Source organism: Halichoeres trimaculatus, unplaced genomic scaffold (assembly GCF_033239565.1).
Source record: "Halichoeres trimaculatus isolate MK-OKI-2021-1 unplaced genomic scaffold, fHalTri1.1 fHalTri1_scaffold_14, whole genome shotgun sequence".
Lineage (NCBI taxonomy): Eukaryota > Metazoa > Chordata > Actinopteri > Labriformes > Labridae > Halichoeres > Halichoeres trimaculatus.
In genome coordinates, this window is record NW_027437192.1 from 5,236,689 (window position 1) to 5,255,837 (window position 19,149).

The window sequence follows — 19,149 nt, forward strand, 5'->3', positions numbered from 1 at the left end:
AATTTTGGCTTCAAAACCGTACAATGATAAATGGTGGAGCCACACTGTCCACTCTGTATACAGTCTATGGTTGTCACCATGGCACCATGCTGGTGACCCCTGCTTCAGGGTTTAGTCCAGAGTTACCTATGACTTCTCACAGAGGCTAACTGAATGATAATCTACACGTTGAACTTAGGCCATGTCCACACGTAGCCGGGTATTTTCAAAAACGAGTATCCCCCCTGGTTGGTTTTCAAAAATACTTTTGTCTACATGCAAATCGGCCCATAAGTGTGACTTGAGGCATGCTTAACCCGTGGGTGACAGTGTTTCCAGACATAAAACCAATGCCAGCCAATCAGATTGAACCCCTGTCATTCAGCTGGTTTCAACCAGAGTTTTCCAAAAGTTAGCTGGGGTTTTCAAAGAACATTTTCAATGGCGTAAAGCTGCGGTTTTGTGTGTAAGACGGGCGTAAACTTATAAAAATATGCAGTTTCCCAGATACCTGGCTACATGTGGACATGGCCTTAGACATAAAACAAAAACAGATTGATATTTTTCAGAATCTTTATCAAATATTGATAGAAAGTCGTCAGCGTTTTCTTTCTTACTACAGTGTTTGTGCTAAAGTTAGCCGAACATTCCCGGGTATTCACTCAATCCTGACACAAACTGTAAAGTTGTGTTACATCTCAAGTTGACAGTTACATCTCAAAGTTTGAAATACTTGGTCTTCATCAGGTGATATTTTCTGAAAGATGAGATCGTAACGGACTAACTGACTCAAGAGAACAGACAGAAATAGGAGATGTGTTGCTTTGATGAGTGGTTCTTGAACTTTATGAGTCGTGACGGCCAAGTGTTTGAAACCCTGACCTGTGTGGTCGTGACGCAGCTTGTGTAAGAGTCATCCCTCGCAGCTGGTCATCTGCAACAACACTTAGACAAGTTATATCTCTGTTACAGGGGATATAATGCAAAAAAAAAATACTTGATGTAAAACTTATTTTATTTTTGGTTATAATTTTTGAAATCTAAATCCATCTGGCGTCCCAAAAACACGTTGCCTTGCTCCTCTCAGTCAGAATCAGTTCCTAAAATTCTGACCCTGTAGCTTTTCATTTTGCAACAATTCAAGTTTTAAAACCTGGACGTGCTCCCTAATGCAGGAAAACTTTTAAGACATAAAACCAACAAATCAGCCTATAACTCAAGAATTTATCTGCGTGATTTCAGTGATTGGAGGTAAAAAAAAAAGTCCAGACTCCAGGGTCAGTGCAGTCGGTGACATCCATTACAATAGATGTTCAAACCGAGGTATCCAACAGACGCAGGCCTTTGAAAAGCGCTAAATAAGCCAGACAAAGAATCCCAAACTTCTCTCTGATGAAGGCTTTATGAAAGGATTTCACCTTCTGTCGCTCATCCTCATCTGATGTTTCTGTTTCATTTCACATCTGAGCTGCTTTTCACGGCGCCGCGCGGAGCAGAAGTGCCGCTCCGTGTGTGGGCAGGAGGAGATCTAATCAGACCTCCTTTCACTTCTCGCAGAGTCAATCTGAGTTAATCTGCTCTCCTCTGTTTCTGCAGACAATGAAATGAAAAATAGGAAATGATGCCTGCAGTGTCACAGTTTGCTAATACCTCTGATTGTAACGGATCAGGGGTCGCTTTTGTGCAAAATATCACAAGAAGTGTCGGCTGCGGCTCAAACATGGAGCTCAATTATTTAGAATTCACTCCAGAGTGGTTTAATCTTATCTCTGATTCATGACATGTAATTATAGAAATTAATGGAAACACACTCATCTATGTCACCCTAAGCTCTCTCTGATGTACTGTAAGAAGATTTTCATAAACAGGTTGATTCTGTTGGACAAACTGATCCCGGGTCTGCAGCTCTTCTCCTCTGTGCCGCTCTGTTAATCACTCATGAACTCATTGTTCTCTTCTCTGCTTGAAAACTGTTTTTGTATCACACATATTTGTTCCCACCGCAATGCTCTCGGCACTGGAGAATGTTTTTTATACGAGAAAAAGAAAAAAATCATTCCTGATGATAATAATAATCCTGAAAAGTGAATGAATGAATGCTTGTTTTCACGTCATCGTCGTCTTTTTTGTAGCACCACATTTCGACTCCACCTGCTGACGCCATGCTGTGTCTCTCCTCTGATATTCTAGCCTTTACCTGCTGTCCCGGTGTAAAGCTAAGAGTTAGTGTCCCCGCAGCATGCTGACCTGTAGATTGCTTGTGGGACAGCAGCCGTGATGCTGATTAATTATAATATTAGTAATAATATGAATTGCACTTTTCTGTACAGCTGGCCTCATGAGTCCATCCTGATCTGGTAGCTCAAGTCTGGTCCTGGTTTCCCATGATCCTTCTGTGTCTTTTATGCAGGCTGTCACTTTAGGGTGACAGTTAAAATTGGGTCCTATCACAAGGTTTAGGGCAGAAATTACCCCTACAGCAGTGTTTTTGTGCAGCAGAAGCCCAGGGCGCTCGCATCAAACACCCCCTCCCTGCTCCTCTGCTGGTTTCCTCTGCACTCAGACGGGGCCATATTTTACCAGACCAAAAACACAAATGAACAAACTCCCACCAAAAAACTCTGATATGGGTCTGCATTCACGCTTTATTTAGAATTTTCAGCGCGTTACTTTCTCACAAAAACATCGCTAAATAAGGCTCTAGTTCTCATCGTGTCTTAAAACGGCGCTACCTCCGCTGCAGAGCCACATCTGGCTACAAGGGCTTGCTGCTTGGTGTATCAGTCCGCTCGCGCGCGGCGTGCCAGATATAAACAAACGCAGATGTCTGCCAGGACGAAGAGTATTCTGTTGGAGATAATGGTGCGTTTTTGTGCTTACTAATCACTCAACTTTACGTTGTTATTGCATGATTCGCCCTGGCAGAGTACCTGCGTTTGTTTATATCTGGCACGCCGTGTGCGCGCGGACTGATACATTATTTTTGTGTGAAAGTAACGCGCTGAAAATTCTCTGAATAAAGCGTGAATGCAGACTGATATCAGATTTTTTCGGTGGGAGTCCGTATATTTGTGTTTTTGGTCAAGTAAAATATGGCCCCGTCTGAGTGCAGAGGAAACCGGCAGAGGAGCAGGGAGGGGGTGTTTGGTGCGAGCGCTCTGGGCTTCTGCTGCACAAAATCACTGCTGTAGGGGTAATTTCTGCCCTAAACCTTGTGATAGGACCCAACTCGTTCCATCCCGGAGTATCACTTTAAGGCCCGAGTTTGCCTCATCAAACCTATTTGTTTTCTAATTTTGTTAAAGTTTGTAGAAGACGGAAATTTAAAGACTGAATAAACAACTATAAGGGGCCACTTTAGGGGCTCTGTGAGGGCTCTGATGTTAATTACAGTGACACCTGTGGCCACAATTGGCAGTGTTTTTCAGGGCTAAAGACTCCAATTCCCATTAGCACCATCACCCTCTGTTGTAAATACATGACTTTAGCCCATTTTTTTTTTTTTTTTTGGTCAATGCTCTACCAGTCTCCCGTTAAGCTTTCTTCTGCCCTTTTTTGGCGCCAACACTGTCATTATCGGACTTTTGGTTCATCTGCCGAAACTGGATTCCAGGAAATCTGACTCCGTCACAGAAACTAAGGAATATCAATGAGAAATAACCATTTTCAGTAGTGGTAATCTAATTTTAAATTGTGGATTATGAACAGCCAATTATGTAAAAGTGAGGCTAATTCAAGATCACTTATGATTTCCTCCTATGGCTTTCAAAGAAAAATAAGTTGTAAATTAACTGTTTTAGTGAAAAACAGAAAATTCTCAAGAAAAGAGTTGCAATTTTTATATTTAAGCCCCAAATTTAAGAGAATAATCATTTAAACTCTGGTAACACCCTGAAAATAAATTTAATTTCTCAATGTAAGTATGTTAGTGTTGAGATGTTTTGGATCTGAGGAAACCTCAGAGACAGCTCCAGAGTCAGGATGGCTCATGATGCTAAATTAGATCCTACTGGTTGTTTTAACTCATGACTCAGGCAGGAGAAGTGTTGTTAATGTCAATGTTACATTTGTGCAATTCTGTATCACCTTTTTAACTATCTACGGAGTATTTTATCTTCTGGTATCAAGTCAAAAATATCAGCATTCATACTTTGATATTTATTCATTTTCTTTTAATTACAAGTTGTAGAGATCTTGATTGATCCAGATGTTTTCAGAAAGCCAGGATGTGTCTGTGGAGTAAAACAGAAACTTCCAGCACATTGACTTAAGTTCAGTGTGCTGTATGTGGTTACTCAGTTATAAAAGAGTGTCTCCTCAAGGCGCACTGAGAAGGGTTTTCTGGCTGCTGTTTGTCAACAAAATCAAAGCTGAACTTTACACTCCTGAAGGACAACAGCAGCTTTTTCTCAGAGGTTTTTCTTAAAGGCTCACAATCTGGCACATTGTCGCTACGTTTGCAGAGCTCTCTGAACAACCTGCTTTCTGTTATTGGCTGAGGCTTCTACAATAAAACTTGGACTCCTACAGTTAACAGAAAAATGAGAAAACTCAAAGCAAAACGTGGTCTGTAAATGCCAACATTTATTGAGTCATAAGGGATGATTTAGGGGAATTAAAATAATCCTTCTTAATCTGCCTTTAAATCTGGATGAATTAAAAAATATGAAGCCTCTTAGGAAAAACAGACCCAGTTAAAGATGAGTTGATTTAGTTTCTGTGTTTATGATTGTTTGGATTTTATTACTTTTTACTTTTAGAGAATTCTCTCACAATCTTAAGCAAATCTCACATTGTGTTTAAGATTTAGATCTTGCTCAGCTTCATTCATGTTGTCTAAATGAAACTTCTTTAATTACTCTTCAGGATACTAAATCATAATATGCTAAACTTGACTGAGACTGAAGAGTTTGGATTCAATTTGAAGTTTTGTTCTGTTTTTTTTTTCTTCAAAGCTGAGTTATCACTGACTTTAACAACACTCAACAAGCGATCACACCACCCTGTTTGCTTTCAGAATAAATCATGATTATTTATAAACTGGTACCATGTTAAACCTTTTGGCATCCTGCACAGACTTTTGTAAAGCTTCTCCCTTTTCTGTAATGAATGAATACTTCCAATTAAAAGACTTTTCAACAGAGTCGATCAAATGGATCAGTTTTCTTGTGTCAGAGCTTTCAACCTTCACCTTTAATTTTTTTTTACATGAACTTGTTCCACTTTTGGTATACATATCTTTAACAAGCACTTTTAAAACTTTCCTTTTTTTCAAGAAAAAAGGCAAAAGAGAAGAAATATAAACCTTATTATGGCCCAACTGTTTCAAATACTTCATTCTGATTGGTTAAAACTCTGTAACAGTGATTAATTCTTAACAGGTAAATTAATCCACATAAAGTAACTCAGTACTTTTCACCTCTGCCTGTTGACATTGTGGTGAAATTATTAGTTCCTAAGCAGGCTCCTGCTAATCCCTGATTGTAATCTAATCTACATAACCACCTGCTCCCCAAATATTAACTTTGAATACAGTCCAAATATTGCACCTTTTCAACTCTTGATTAATTGTATAGATTTAAAAAATTCTTATTTATTGTACTTCAAATTCACATTTATTTTTTCATTGAAAAAAAAAAAAAATTTATCATTTTATTCTTTTAATTAATTGGCTATCTCTGTATGTAGTTATTTACTTAATTGTTAATCAACTCTTTAATACCTTATTTTTACATTTTTGTGTAACATCTTTTTATCTTTTAATTTTAAAATATTTTTTGAAAAATAGTGTTATTATTTCTATTATTATTATTATTATTATTATTATTATTTATAATAATAATAATAATAATGATAATCTATTATTACTATTATTATTATTATTATTATTATTATTATTATTATTATTATTATTATTATTATTATTATTATTAATAATAATAATAATAACAATAATCTATTATTATTATTATTATATCTTTTTTTCTGTATGCATTAGTTATTTTTGGTAAAAGGTGAAGATGGTTTTCCTTAGAGCCTGTTCCACTTTTTATTTTTATTTTTTCTAACCAGTTTGTCTGTTTTATGCTTTTATTTACTGTACAGAGGAAATTTGTTTAAGTTTTTGCTGGTGATAAATGCATTTTTGGGGCATTATTTTGTTCTTGAGTTTTTTTCAGTTTTAATTAAGTGACATCTGTTTTACAAGTATGGTATGTTTGTTTTTGTCTCTTTATTTTCTTTGTCTTTGGTCTAGTACACAAAATACGAATTTACATGAGGACTGGAGGAAAAAAAGGCGAGTGAAGCAGTTACATAAGAAACATCTGTTCTGCTTCAGTAGAAGAAAAAAAAAAAACTCCCCAACTGTCTCTTTGTCTCAGTGATCCTCTGACATTTGTCCTTTCAGAAGCCCATCCTGCTCCCAGTAAAGGCGCCCTGGCAGCTAGCCAATCAGGGCGGAGCAGGAAGTGACGTACATTCAAGCGCAAGGAAGCCCAGGGACTGGCGCGCCAAATTTCAAAGGACTTCCTCCTGGGAGGAAAGGAGCCGAACCGGAGTCTGACAAGAAAAGGCGATCAAAACCCGCAGAACCAGATTATTCTTCATCTAAAAAACTGAAACTAACGCTGCGTGGTGAGAAAACGACGCTGATGAAGGATTAATTCACGTAAAACCGGCGTAAAGCTGTGTTTGTGTAAGTTTTTATTTTGACTTTCATTTCAACGAACGTCAGCTAGCTTCATCCTGTGTGTGAGTGACAAGCTAGAAACCACGACCAACGAGTCGTACTCAACGAATATGATCTTTGATGATTATTTACATGTAGATAGATGAATTATATGCACATAAATTAAGTTATTACTGCAGAAAATAGCATTTTTCAGCCATTTAGTCTCCTTTTGAAGATACTTATTGTCCTGCTTTGTCGGCGAGTACACGCAGCTGTTGCATGCGGTGCAGACTGCAGCTGAATACAGTTGAATCTATAACCTGCGATATTTCTCTTTTAGTCTGGGATTAGTTTAATGTAGCATCACACTGAAACCAAGTGATTAAAAACGTGTTGTGACGTCGACTGAATTGTTTTAAGATTCATGCTGTTTTTGGAAAAAAAAAAGACCAACATCTTGCAAATGAAATTCAAAAACAAAGTGTAACAAAAGTGTAATAATGTTTTGTTTTTGTCTTTCAGATCAAACTGTGCTCAGTGTTGCACCCTGTCACGCTCCCACCTGTGAGACAGCTGATGTTAGTGGATGTCAGGAGCCGGTGTTTTAATCTCACACACTCACAGACAGACAGGTGGAGATGACAGCTGCTCCAACCTGGAAATATTAAACTTCATAATTCTGAGAAGCTAAAAGTCACAGCTGTCAGGCCCTCTGGCAGGTTTACTTTCCCCAGCCTCAATGTTTGCTGTACCTCCCCATTCAGCAGCGTACCGGAGATTTTTAGTCCCAAATCCACCTTCTTATACCCAGATTTAGTCTGTTTGAGTTTGAGCTCATAGCGGTGTGTAAAGGCTGCCTTCCACTCTTTAACAGCTTATTCACACTCTCCTTCCTCATTATTTATTCATGTGTTCACAGCAGGACTCAAGTCATTCCCTTTTTAAATTAATGCAAACATCTGCTGCTGTAAGCTGCTGCACCTGCCTGTAACCTTCACACTCTGCGCTCAAAGCCTCCTCAGAATATTTTATTAAAGCTTTATGTTAGCAGTCAGCACTCTTTGGACGAACTTGGATGCTTTTCGTTTAACTTCTGCACACTAGCAAAGAGTTGATCCCACACCATGGATCCCAGTCACCTGTAGTTTAGGGTGTGTCGCAGACAGGAGCGGCCTCAGGGTGGGGCAGGGGGAGAGTGTTGCGGTGGCAGACAATCAGACCCTTCAGCCATGCTGTCCGGGGTTCAGCCATGCTTCCAGCTCCTTCGGATCGGTTCCTCTGCCGGGGACTCGTCCCGGGACCTGTACACGTTCAGGCCGGCGCAGAACCACTCCGTGTTTCGTCTGGGGCGAGCGGCGGAGCTGTGCGACGTCACGCTGGACTCCACGTCGGTGTCCAGGATCCATGCTGAGCTGCACGCAGAGAGGGAGGGGAGCAGAGGGGACGCAGCGCTGCATGAGGAGGGCTGGACGGTTCACATCAAGGACAGGAGCAGTCATGGTGAGAGGGGGGCTGAATCACACACAGTCACACACACACACACAGTCACACTCTGTACACTCATTACCAGAGCCAGGAAGAGTGAGGCACCAACTTACAAGAAATATCTCCACCTTTACAGGAAAAAACACTCTCACTTTCAGTTTAATAGATTCTTCATTGAGCTTTAGATCTTCATTTAAGCAGCCCATATGAGACCACTATAAATACATCATCAGTAGAGTTTATATTTTCTGATTTGGCAGACATTATAACGTCTCTACAGAGACTTTGCAGAGGTTTATCAATGCAACATTGTGTAAACTTTTAAATTTCAGCTTAAAAATGAAGCTTCCCTCTGGGCATCTGAGAATTTTCGCTTAAAACCTGTGTCTGTTTAATTCTCAGTTGCACTTCAGAGCATCATTTTCTTAACCTCTTAATGTGAACGGTGCCAGATGCACAACAGAAGAGGTTAGATGAAAAACAACAAGGCAGAAAAGACAAAAACTGGTGCAAACAAACAAAAAAAATTGCAGGAAATTAGGTTTTTAGACTTACATTCCAAAAGGAAAGCCCCTCACCCCCTGCTTATTGTGTATCCCCTTGAGCTTGGTAGGGTCTAGTTCGTTAAGACCGTTGAATCTTAAAGTAGAGGTGTGAAAAAGATATTGATACGGCAATATATTGCTATACTTTGACCTGTGGTAAAATATCAATACTTTAACTCTTAATATCATTGAAAGTACAATACGTCTTCTGCATCTCTTCTGCAGTAGATGGTGCTGAAGAGCTACTCTGCTGTATGTTGCCCATAAACTGTATAATAGATATAATTTCAAAATATATTTAAAATATTTTGATTTCAAAACTTGATGATGTGGGTTTGATGCCCTAAGCATCAATGTTTTCTCTCTATTTTTGGGTCAGTTAGTGTTAAACCATTTTAACTTTTGTTTTTACAGTGTAGTAGACTGATAAAATAAATATCATAGTCATGTTTTGCGCAATATTAGATTTTTTATGAGTAATATTGGTTACATCAAGTGACATGTATCAGTTTTACCACCAACTGACCACGTCTTTCACTCAATATTTTTTTGCAACATTAGTTTTTTGTCACAGTAGTTTAAGAGACAAACTTGACTCACTTTATGTTTTCAAGTTAAGTGTATGTAGATATTAGGGATAGGCCGATTATCGGGGCCAATATTTGGCATTTTGAGGCTTATCGGCTTTGGCCTTTTTTTCATCCAACGACCGATGAGAAACAAATTTGAAACTACGTTGTTGCGGCTCTGATGCAGTCGCTCCGCTGTCTTCAGTCACTACTCAGTCTCCAGCACTGTCCCACCCACAGTACCATCTGATTGGTTACAAGCAGAGCCATGGCTTGGGAAACAGCCAATCAGCAGTGCAGTTATTACAGTTATTGCAGTTACACTGAAATTGTAGAAAAATTTATTTACTGTAGAAAACTTTAGCTGTTTAGTTTTTTAAGTTTTCATTTAACTTTATAAAACATGCTGCTAAGCCTGGGAGCTGTTTAATAAACTCATGCTTAAAGGTATTTGAATGAAGTTAAGTGTTGAAGTTTGTATTGTTCAAAATTTTGACACCAGTATTTGCAATTTGACTGCAAACTTATATTGGCTTCAAATATCGGTTATCGGCCTCCCTGTCTACAAATAATTGGTATCGGCCCCAAAAAATCTATATCGGTCTATATCTAGTAGTGATGGGTACCTTTCACATTTGAAAAGATATGTTACTGATGCCCGGTACCTGGCAATCGATACCAATTTTTGGTCCTTTTTGTGTTTATGTGGTAAAAAATATCAATTTGTTTAAAATTAAAGTGAAAAAAAAATCTGTTTAACATTTTAATTCTTCTATATATATCCTTGCAATGCTGTGTTCAGGTCCAGCAGGGAAAATCGCCTACTCTTCCACCCCCTCACAGTCACAAGGATGCATTTAGGTACCTAAACATGGTACCTTTAGATTTTACGTGAATTGGTTCCAGGTGCTACAGACAAAGTTCAGTTGGTACCTATAAAAGTACCTAATTTGGTATCCATCACTAGATACACTGCATCTAGCTTTCATTATATTTAACACAATAAAATAGAAAAGTTGTTTTCAGTCAAATAGTTAACTGATTAGAATATTGCATTTTATCACAATATTGTGATATTATCGTATCATGACCCAAGTATCGTGATGCGTGTCTTAGCTTGAGGTTCTTGCCAATACTAACCCATATCTTAAAGGCCTTAAATCTCTGCTCTGTACATTTTTCTGCACATTTCATCCTTTGCTGATCCCACAGGTGAGTTTGTGCAAACCAATTACTTCAAATGCCACAAGATCAGTTCACTCAGATCAGGATGTGATTAAAAAATATGAAGGAATAAAAAACTCCTCAGCCGGTCTGATTCATGGTTAAATGTTCGAGGAGCGTGAGGATTAAAGAGCACACGCATGTCGTATGATGCCTGTTTGAAGGTGTGTAACAGAAGTAGTGAACAGCCGTTAATGACGTGCACAGGAGTCAGTACGAGGAGGAGTGTGAGAGAAAGTTTGGTCTTCACTGAAGGCTGATGAACTGTGTCTGACAGGCTGCGACTCTAAACCGTGCTCTTACTGTCTAATTTTTCAACTAATTTCACACTCTGTTTCACGCATTTTTCAGCGCTGCTATTAAAACCACATCTTAGTATTCACGCGGCGTCCCTCATCCTGTGCTGCGCTGTCATGGACGTTTGATTGCCTTCCAGCTTTTTAATTCTGAGTCCATTTCAGCGCCTGTTTTACATTTCCAGAGACGACTTTATTTGGAGGCTGTGTTTGAGGAAGTCCTGAGAGGATTTAGGGCAGTGTTCACGAAGAATCTGGAATAAAGTCGTCTCCTGTTTTCTCTGCGCCTGTGTTTTTAGGAACCTGGGTGAATGAGGTGCGCCTGCAGCCGGGCGTCCAGTGGGAGCTCTCTGACAACGACACGCTGACCTTCGGGAGCCAATCAGCTTCAGGCAGCCCTGAGTTTTACTTTCTCTTCCAGAAGGTCAAAGTTCGCCCGTTGGATTTTGATGCCATCACAATTCCAAAGGTAATCTGAGTTTGAGGTTACAGTTTTCACTTCCTGTTGCTCCAGTTTGGGATTTCAGACTGATCTTTGTCTTACATCTTGTCTCCTAGGCAGGAACTTTCTCCTCCGACTTACAGAACCGCATCAGAACCAATCCAGACCGCAAAGAGGCTGCCAACCTGGACCTGTCCAAGCTCTCCATCAACCGCGCCACCGTCATCCTCAACTCCATCGGCAGCCTGAGCAAGATGAAGGGCAGCGCCTGGACCTTTAAGAGGAGCCACAGCGTGGACGGAGCCGCCTCAGACCCCGGCTCCTCCTCCTCGCCCCCGCTGGCTGTGGGCTTCTCCTCTCTGCTGCCGCCCTCCACACCTCCATCCTTCTCCTCCCCAGCCTCGGTGCCTTCGACGAAGTCTCTTCAGCCGACGTCCAGGAGCAGGAGGAAGTCGGCGCACACGGTGCTGCTGGAGGACGACAGCTCGGACGAGCCCAGGAGTCGAGGAGGTGAGATTCAGCAGACAGAGATGTTACAACTAGGGCTGTCACTTTAATTACATTAATTAATTAAACCTCAAATCAACACATTAACTCACTAGCTGCCAGCAATCTCCAGAGCATCTTCCAAGACCCAAATAATCTTGTTTTTTCTGACTATGTAAACACCAAAACTAACTAAGAAGAGTGTATTCTCCTCGTTTATGTCTCTCTTCCTGTTTTTGATCCAAAAAACAGACAAAACGTACTTTTTTTGATCGTGTTCATCTCGAGCGCCCAATCCTTTGATCCTGTCCATGATATCCGTTGTCTTTCCTCACGATGGCGCCGCTCTTTCTCTCTGAACTCCAGCGACACATCCTCAGTTGGAGCGTGAGCTGTTTGAACTTTTCTGACTTGCAGTGTCTCGCTATGTCTCTGTCATCTCACATCTTCTCCTCATATCCATGCTGAGCTCTCATCCAAAGAGCACACCGCTCTCACCCACAGTAGTTAATGAGCAGGATTTTGGATGACAAGCTCCACCAGACCTCTCCTCCCCCTGCTGAAAAAACATCATTTACTTCTATAAATGCAGTAAACGGTCGCAATCTAACTGAAAAAATGTGGATTTAAAAATCTTTTCTTCTTTGTGTACTGTATTGTATTGTAGTTCTACAAAAGACTTTTGTAGAAGTTAAAGTATTGACTTGAGCTTTTTACTTAAGTAAAATTGTAAAAGTATTGGTTTCAAAACTACTTTAAGTATGAAAGTAATATAAGGGGAAAAATGCCACCATAGAAAAAAGCTTAGACTGTGCCGCAAGGGCCTAAAGTACAGTCTAAAGGCCATAATGACTACAAAGTTTTGTTAAAATTAAACTTTGAACAACTTGGATCAGCTGGTGTTGATTGATACTAAACAGGAAGGTAAGATAGCTTCAAACTAATCTAGGCTAGCCAAAATGTATGTTTGCTTTATTTAGACACTACCACAACCGGGACTACAACTACCACAACACCCGCAGTGTTTCCCCTATGATTATGCATCACCTAGCCACCGAATGGCACTGTCATGATGCACAGTGTGTTATGTGTCATGTGCTATATTATGCAAACTCATGCTCAGACAGTGTTACGTTTATACCTCTCATCCAATCACAATTCACTTTACTCTATCCCAATGGCGCAATTTATCTGGATAGGTTTTTATTTTTTGTGTGTGTCTGTGTATGTTGTCCTTTTTTTCCAAGCTGAAAAGAAACAGGAGTAACAAAGCTATTTTTAAAAAATGTAGAATGTAGGGATAGACCGTTTATCGGCTGGGCGGATTATCGAGGCTGATACTTGGTATTTTCGGAATCGCCTTTTTTTCTTTATCTGACGGCCGATAAGAAACAAATTCAAAACTGTGTTGTTGCGGCAGAGCCATGGCTTGGAAAACAGCCAATCAGCAGTGCAGTTATTACAGTTATTGCAGTTACACTGAAATGTTGGAAAACTTTTCCTGTTTTTTTTTTTTTTTTTTGAGTTTTCACTTAGCTTCATAAAACATGCTGCTAAGACTGGAAGCTGTTTGATAAACATATGCTTGAAGGTATTTAAATCAAGTTAAGTGTTGGAGTTTGTATTGTTCAAAATTTTGACACAAATATTTTCACTTTGACTGCAAATTAATATCAGCTTCAAACATCTGTTATCAGCCTCCTTGACTACAAATAATCGGTATCGGCCCCAAAAAATCCATATCGGTCCATCTCAAGTAGGATGTAAAAAGTACAGATATTTGTCTGAAAATGTAAAGAGTATAAGTAAAAAGTCAGCTAAAAAACAGCTACCCCAGTAAAATATAAATACCCCAAATTTCTGCTTCAGTAAGGTAACAAAGTATTTTGACTTTGTTACTTGACATCTCCATTGATAAGTCATGCAGTACAGTTTTGTAATATCCTACAATTCAAATTCTTCATTTGGGGACCTTAAGCCGATATGAGATTAAAATGTGATTAATTAGATTAATTAAATACAAATTCTGTAATTAATTATATTGATTTTTTAAAATCCCCTGACAACACTAATTTAAAGTTAAAACAGTAGAAAAAAATAGAAACAGAGTTTGTTTTTTTGGTCTAATAATAAGAATTGAGACTCAAAAGAAGTGAAATGTACTCACTGCTGGATGATCTTCCTCTGACCTTCAGCTCTACCAGGAGTCGTGGAGGACGGTCAGAGAGCCAGACCCAAGAAGAGACGACGCCTCTACAAGTCAGAGTCAGAGAGTTTCAGCTCTCCTCCTCCTCCTCCTCCTCCTCCTCCTTCCTCTCTGCCGCTGCAGCCAAAGAGCCACAGCGATGTGCGGCGCCCGCTCGAGGCCAAGCCGTTCCCTGTGGGCATCAGGACCATTGGAAGTTTCCACGGCGCCATGACAAACAGCCGCCTGAACCAGCACCTCCTGCAGGCGTCGTTCACCAACCCCAAACAGGAAGCTCAGACGGTGCACCGCGTCCAGACGGTGACGCACGGGAACATCACGACTTTCCGTCAGCAGAAACCTGCGCACTGCTCCCCGACGGCGCAGAGAGGGCGGCGGAGGGTGAACAGCTCGCCTGTTTTCTCCCCTCTGGTGGTCGGAGGGGAGAACTACAGCCTGGCTTCTCCGTCAGTGAGGATCCGCACGGAGGAGAGAGGCAGGGTGGTGTTCAACAGATACCATCACACGGCGAGGTGAGACATGGACGAGCCGTCTCTTTATTTTCACATTTTATATGTTTCTTTTTTTAAAAAATCCCTGCATTTCTTTTTCCCGTGCAGCAAACGGCGAGGACGCCCCAGGAAACACCCCCTCCCTCCCCGACCCTCCCTACCCTCTCCATCCTCCTCCTCCTCCTCTTCTACTTCCTCAGCTTCCTCCTCCTCTGGCTCCTCTTCTTCTTCCTCCTCTGACGAAGACGACGATGACGAGGATGATGAGGAGGAAGGAGTGACGGGCGGGGCGGTGGAGCCATGCGCGGCCCCTCGATGCCGGCTGCCCCAGCAGGACACGGTGCAGTGGATCCAGTGCGACGTGTGCGACGCCTGGTACCACATAGACTGTCTGCACGTGGACCGCAAGAAGCTGCTGAAAGACCCCAACGCGGACTTCCACTGCGGCTGCCGCTGAGCTTCAGACGCAGAAACTTAAACTGTACAGATTTCATTAAATCTCTGATCAGCTGCTACTTCCTGTAACCTCCACTGAGCTGCTCTCCTCACGCATGCAGTTAATCCTTCATACCTCAACACAACCTCACAAGACCTACTCCAACACGCTGATCCTCAGCTGCTTCACGAAGCTCCCGCCTGCTCAGGAAACTCTTCGTTCGGAGGCAAACCTGTCTCGATCAGGGTGGGGGACTCGATGAAATGCTTCTGCGTATCAGCCACCGCCACTGTCCCAGCGACCTCTGCTGAATGGGAACAGCACTCTGCTCGTGTTTTTGTTCCCCCGCCAAAATAAAACTTGATGAAAAGTCTCTGAGCGTTCCCTCTCGGCGACAGCAGCTGCCTCGGAGTGGGCGTGTGATGCTTCAAGACAATTAAACCACAGGATAAAGACGCTTTAGCATAAGTAGCTGCTGGGTTTTCAAGGTGTGTAGAGACGTCTGAGTGCAGCCTGGCGCGGCGGCTGCTGCTGTAGGTTTAGGGACGACTCTTTAACCGTGAAATGTTGAGCGAGTGGATTATCAGATTCAGAAATGATGTAACCGACGAGTTTAGCTCTTCACACTACTGAAATCTTGAGCCAAAGCGGACCTGACTGATCTGATCTGGACTTCTGCAGAGTGACACACCTTTGTTTCAGCTCAGGCGCCTCTTAAATGAAATAAATCAAACTTCTCTAAAGCACCTTTTTTCTATTTAACCCCATGTTTTCACCTGAGCGGACTCACCTGGCTGCAGGCCATTTTAATAATCGCTACAATCACTTAGACTCAGAGGTAGTCGGAAGAAAAAAAAAACTTTAACATTGTTTTTCTGAGCTTGATTTTTGTGTAAAGGAAAAAAAAAAGTACAAATTGTGTTTTTTCTCCTCTTCTGAGAAAAAAATGATTCTTGAGCAATAAAATAGGAAGAAGAAATCTCACCTGAATGATTTTAAGGATAAAAGTGTTCATGGAAACCACCTGAGTGTTTGTATCGTGCTGATAAATGTAGTTTTATACGTCAGGAGTTTAGAGTTTAGTGACACTTCATCGAATCTAATCAACAGTTTTATAAAACCTGGTTTCACCGCTGCAGTACTTCAGATGTTTCTTCAAACTTTCTCTGTTCATCTTCAGTCGGTTGTTTCTCAGCACTCACTCAAAGATTATTTTTATCACCTTAATTTTTCTCTGGTGGTGCATTCGAAAGCATGTTTACGTCTTCTGTTCGATGTTCAGTGTTCACTGCTGCTGCTGCGTGCCAAACAGTCTTCTTCGCAGTCAGACGCGTGTTGCTTTTTAATGACAGAGAGGAACTGACAGTTTGACACAAAGCAACAGAAATAAAGTGAGAATGTGTCTTTAAAGATGTTTTTCTGTGACAAGAACTTCGTCAATGTGATTAAAAAAAAGAAGAAGACTTGGAAAGATGTCAGATGTCAGATTTATTTGCATATCCGTCACTCTGCCGGTTTTAACTTTGAAGTTGTAACATGTTCAGTTTTTGAGGCCATGCAATCTTTTTTTAAATCTCATTTTAGCAGCTTCCACTGTCCACTTTGACATCTTTAACTCTACTGCAGTGTTCCCCAACCTTTTTTGCGCCACAGACCCATTTAACGTCAGAAAAACTTTCAAAAGATGTTTGTTTTTGTCCATTTTGTGAGTCATCAATGGGAATGATGGAGAGAATCTGGTCATTTTTCAAAATAAAACATTACTCAGAATCAGATTATGAATCAAACTGAAAAGTGTAAGTTTAGAATTTTTTATGTGTGGCCCAGTACCAATTGACCCACAGACTCGACTTAATTTCTCAAACCATAAAATGCTTAAGGCTCCTGTGAGGGACTTTTTGGTGGTTTTAATTTTGGCTCCTCCATGTGGCCTCCTATCCAAATTTATCCCCCCCAATTTTTTTTTTTTTTATACCACAAATCAGAACACTTTTTTTTTTTACCATCGAAAGTAGCACTTGTGGAAAAACGTCTAAGTTTTGTAAAACTTAAAGCTCCTGTGAGGGACTTTTTAGAGGATTTGATTTTGATGCCCCCATGTGGACACCTTGCTAAACTTGTCCCAAAAATCTTTTTTTTTTTTAAACCACAAATCAAAAACTTTTTGTTCACTATCAAAAGTACCACTTCCTGCGAAAAAAAATGCAGTAAAGGGATCAGAGAAATGACAGATATAGAAGTTGTCAGTCTCATTAAGGTCATAAACAGTTTTCACTGTTGAATTTAGTGTTTCATAACTATTCAAAAATTTTTCACAGGAGCTTAAAGGTTTTTAAACTCAACTTTTAAACAGTTACATTTAACCTCAGATGTGTGAAATAAAACTAAACATGCAATCCCTGGAAGTGTAACATCTGGGCCCGGGGGTTGGGGACCACTGCTCTAGAGCTTGAAATTAAAAAATTTCTAAACTCAATTTTATTTCTTAAACCATAAAATACTTTGAACTTCAACCTTGGCAAAACTTTGACTTACGTTAATTTTTTTTAAAACTTAAAGCTCCTGTTAGGGACTTTTTGGTGGTTTTGATTTTGGCGCCCCCATGTTTCCAATTGCAAAATTTATCCCCAAAAAATCAGCTTTTTTATCAACCACAAATCCAAAAAAAAAATTATTTCACCATCAAAAGTAACACTTTCTGCGAAAAAAGGAAGTAAAGGAATCAGATAAATGACAGATTTAGAAGTTGTCACTGTTTTGATTGATTTAATGTTTTATAACTTTTCAAAAACTTCTCACAGGAGCTTTAAGGTTTTTTCGATGCAACTTAAAAACAGGTACATTTAACCTCAGACGTCAAACATCTCTCATGTTGAGTTTTTAAGGCTTCCAAAGATGATTTTATTAGTGCAGTGAGCTGATCCTGGTGTCTGGTATCAGTCTGATCCAGACTTGAAAAGTACAATTGGATATGGTGACCAAGGGCTGATCCATTCCACTTAGATCAGATATATGACGCTATTCTTTAGTGATAGTACAGCTAAAATATCGGATCAGGGTATTGTAGTGTCCTGAGATGAGATCGAGCTTCATCCACCTCAGGCCACACCTGCTTTTTCTGACTCTTTAAGGTGAAAACAGCAGCAGCAGCAGCCGTCTGTACATCCCGTCACGTTTCATGAATCAGCTCTCATCTCTTCTCCACTTTAATCATCACATTCAGAAACAGACACAGCTCGCTGTCTGCCTGTTGTTTGTTCGTTTGTTTGGGTTTGTACAGAATTAAACCAATTGTTGTGATTCTTCCTCTGAGACGTGATCAACATCAGAGAAGAAATAAAGACTATTTAGAAAAACCTCTGTGTGTGTTTTTTATCTTTACAGCTGTGGAGTCAAACACTCATTCATCAGCATTAGCAGTTATGTTTCCCTCCAGTCTGCGCCGTGCTCGATGAAAGCTGTTCAGAGATGTTTGTGATGAATCAGTATCACTTCTCCAAAGTTATCAGAGTTCAAGTCAGCGAGCAAAGACAAAAGCCTCATCGCTGCGGCTGTTCATCATCTCGTTTGTTTCTCTTCAGAATTCTCTTATCTGGGTTCTCCACGCGTGAAACAGAAACACAGCTCACAGAAACACAGCTCAAAGAAACTCTAAGATTCATGGTTTAAAGAGGCAGCGTTCAATAAATTCACAGCTTTTGATGAATTGACACAAGTATACATTTTGATCGTAACAGACTTTCCTTTCCTTTCCTTTAATAAGTTTTTTTTTTCTTCGAGCAGCCTTCTGCGAAACTTTTCCTCAGTGAATGTTCAAAAGACAATGTTCTCCATTAGGGGGCGATATGGGGAAAGTATGTCAGGATATTTTATGTCAGGATCTGGATTTTATCAGGATTCTTTTTCAAGATATTTTATTTCTTATCCTGAATTCTGAACTATTTTCCTGCACTTTTTCATAACTTTGATCTAGTCTTCTAGGCATCAGCTGTAAGAGTTGGTGTAAGTGTAGTTTGGTGAGACAGGCAGATATACTTTGATTTTGATTGTGTGCTCGACAGAAATTAAAAATATATGTATATTTTTAAACATGATAAAAGGTTGGGGGCTGTATGAACATGTTCTCTCGAGGGACAACATGAAACAAAAGGTCCCTGCCCTCAATGAGGAGCAGCCTCAGTACATAAGGTGTGGACTCAAACTTTAAAACATTAACCAACGCACCAGAAAATACTTCTGAAGGCTCATTTATCCTCCCTTTACGCACAAAAATGTGTAAATCCTTTTCATATGATGTTACCGTCACTGCTCTCATAT

General features: G+C 40.3%; 1 protein-coding gene across 1 annotated transcript; it reads left to right on the top strand.

Moving 5' to 3' along the window:
* The first annotated feature begins 6,423 nt into the window (after nt 1–6,423).
* On the top strand, nt 6,424–18,065 carry tcf19l (transcription factor 19 (SC1), like). Its single transcript, XM_074687633.1, has 6 exons — nt 6,424–6,676; nt 7,175–8,152; nt 11,071–11,240; nt 11,330–11,723; nt 13,895–14,417; nt 14,505–18,065. The coding sequence occupies exons 2-6, from the start codon at nt 7,882–7,884 to the stop codon at nt 14,851–14,853; spliced, it is 1,707 nt and encodes a 568-aa protein (XP_074543734.1). The 5' UTR covers nt 6,424–6,676; nt 7,175–7,881; the 3' UTR covers nt 14,854–18,065.
* Nucleotides 18,066–19,149: the final 1,084 nt, after the last annotated feature.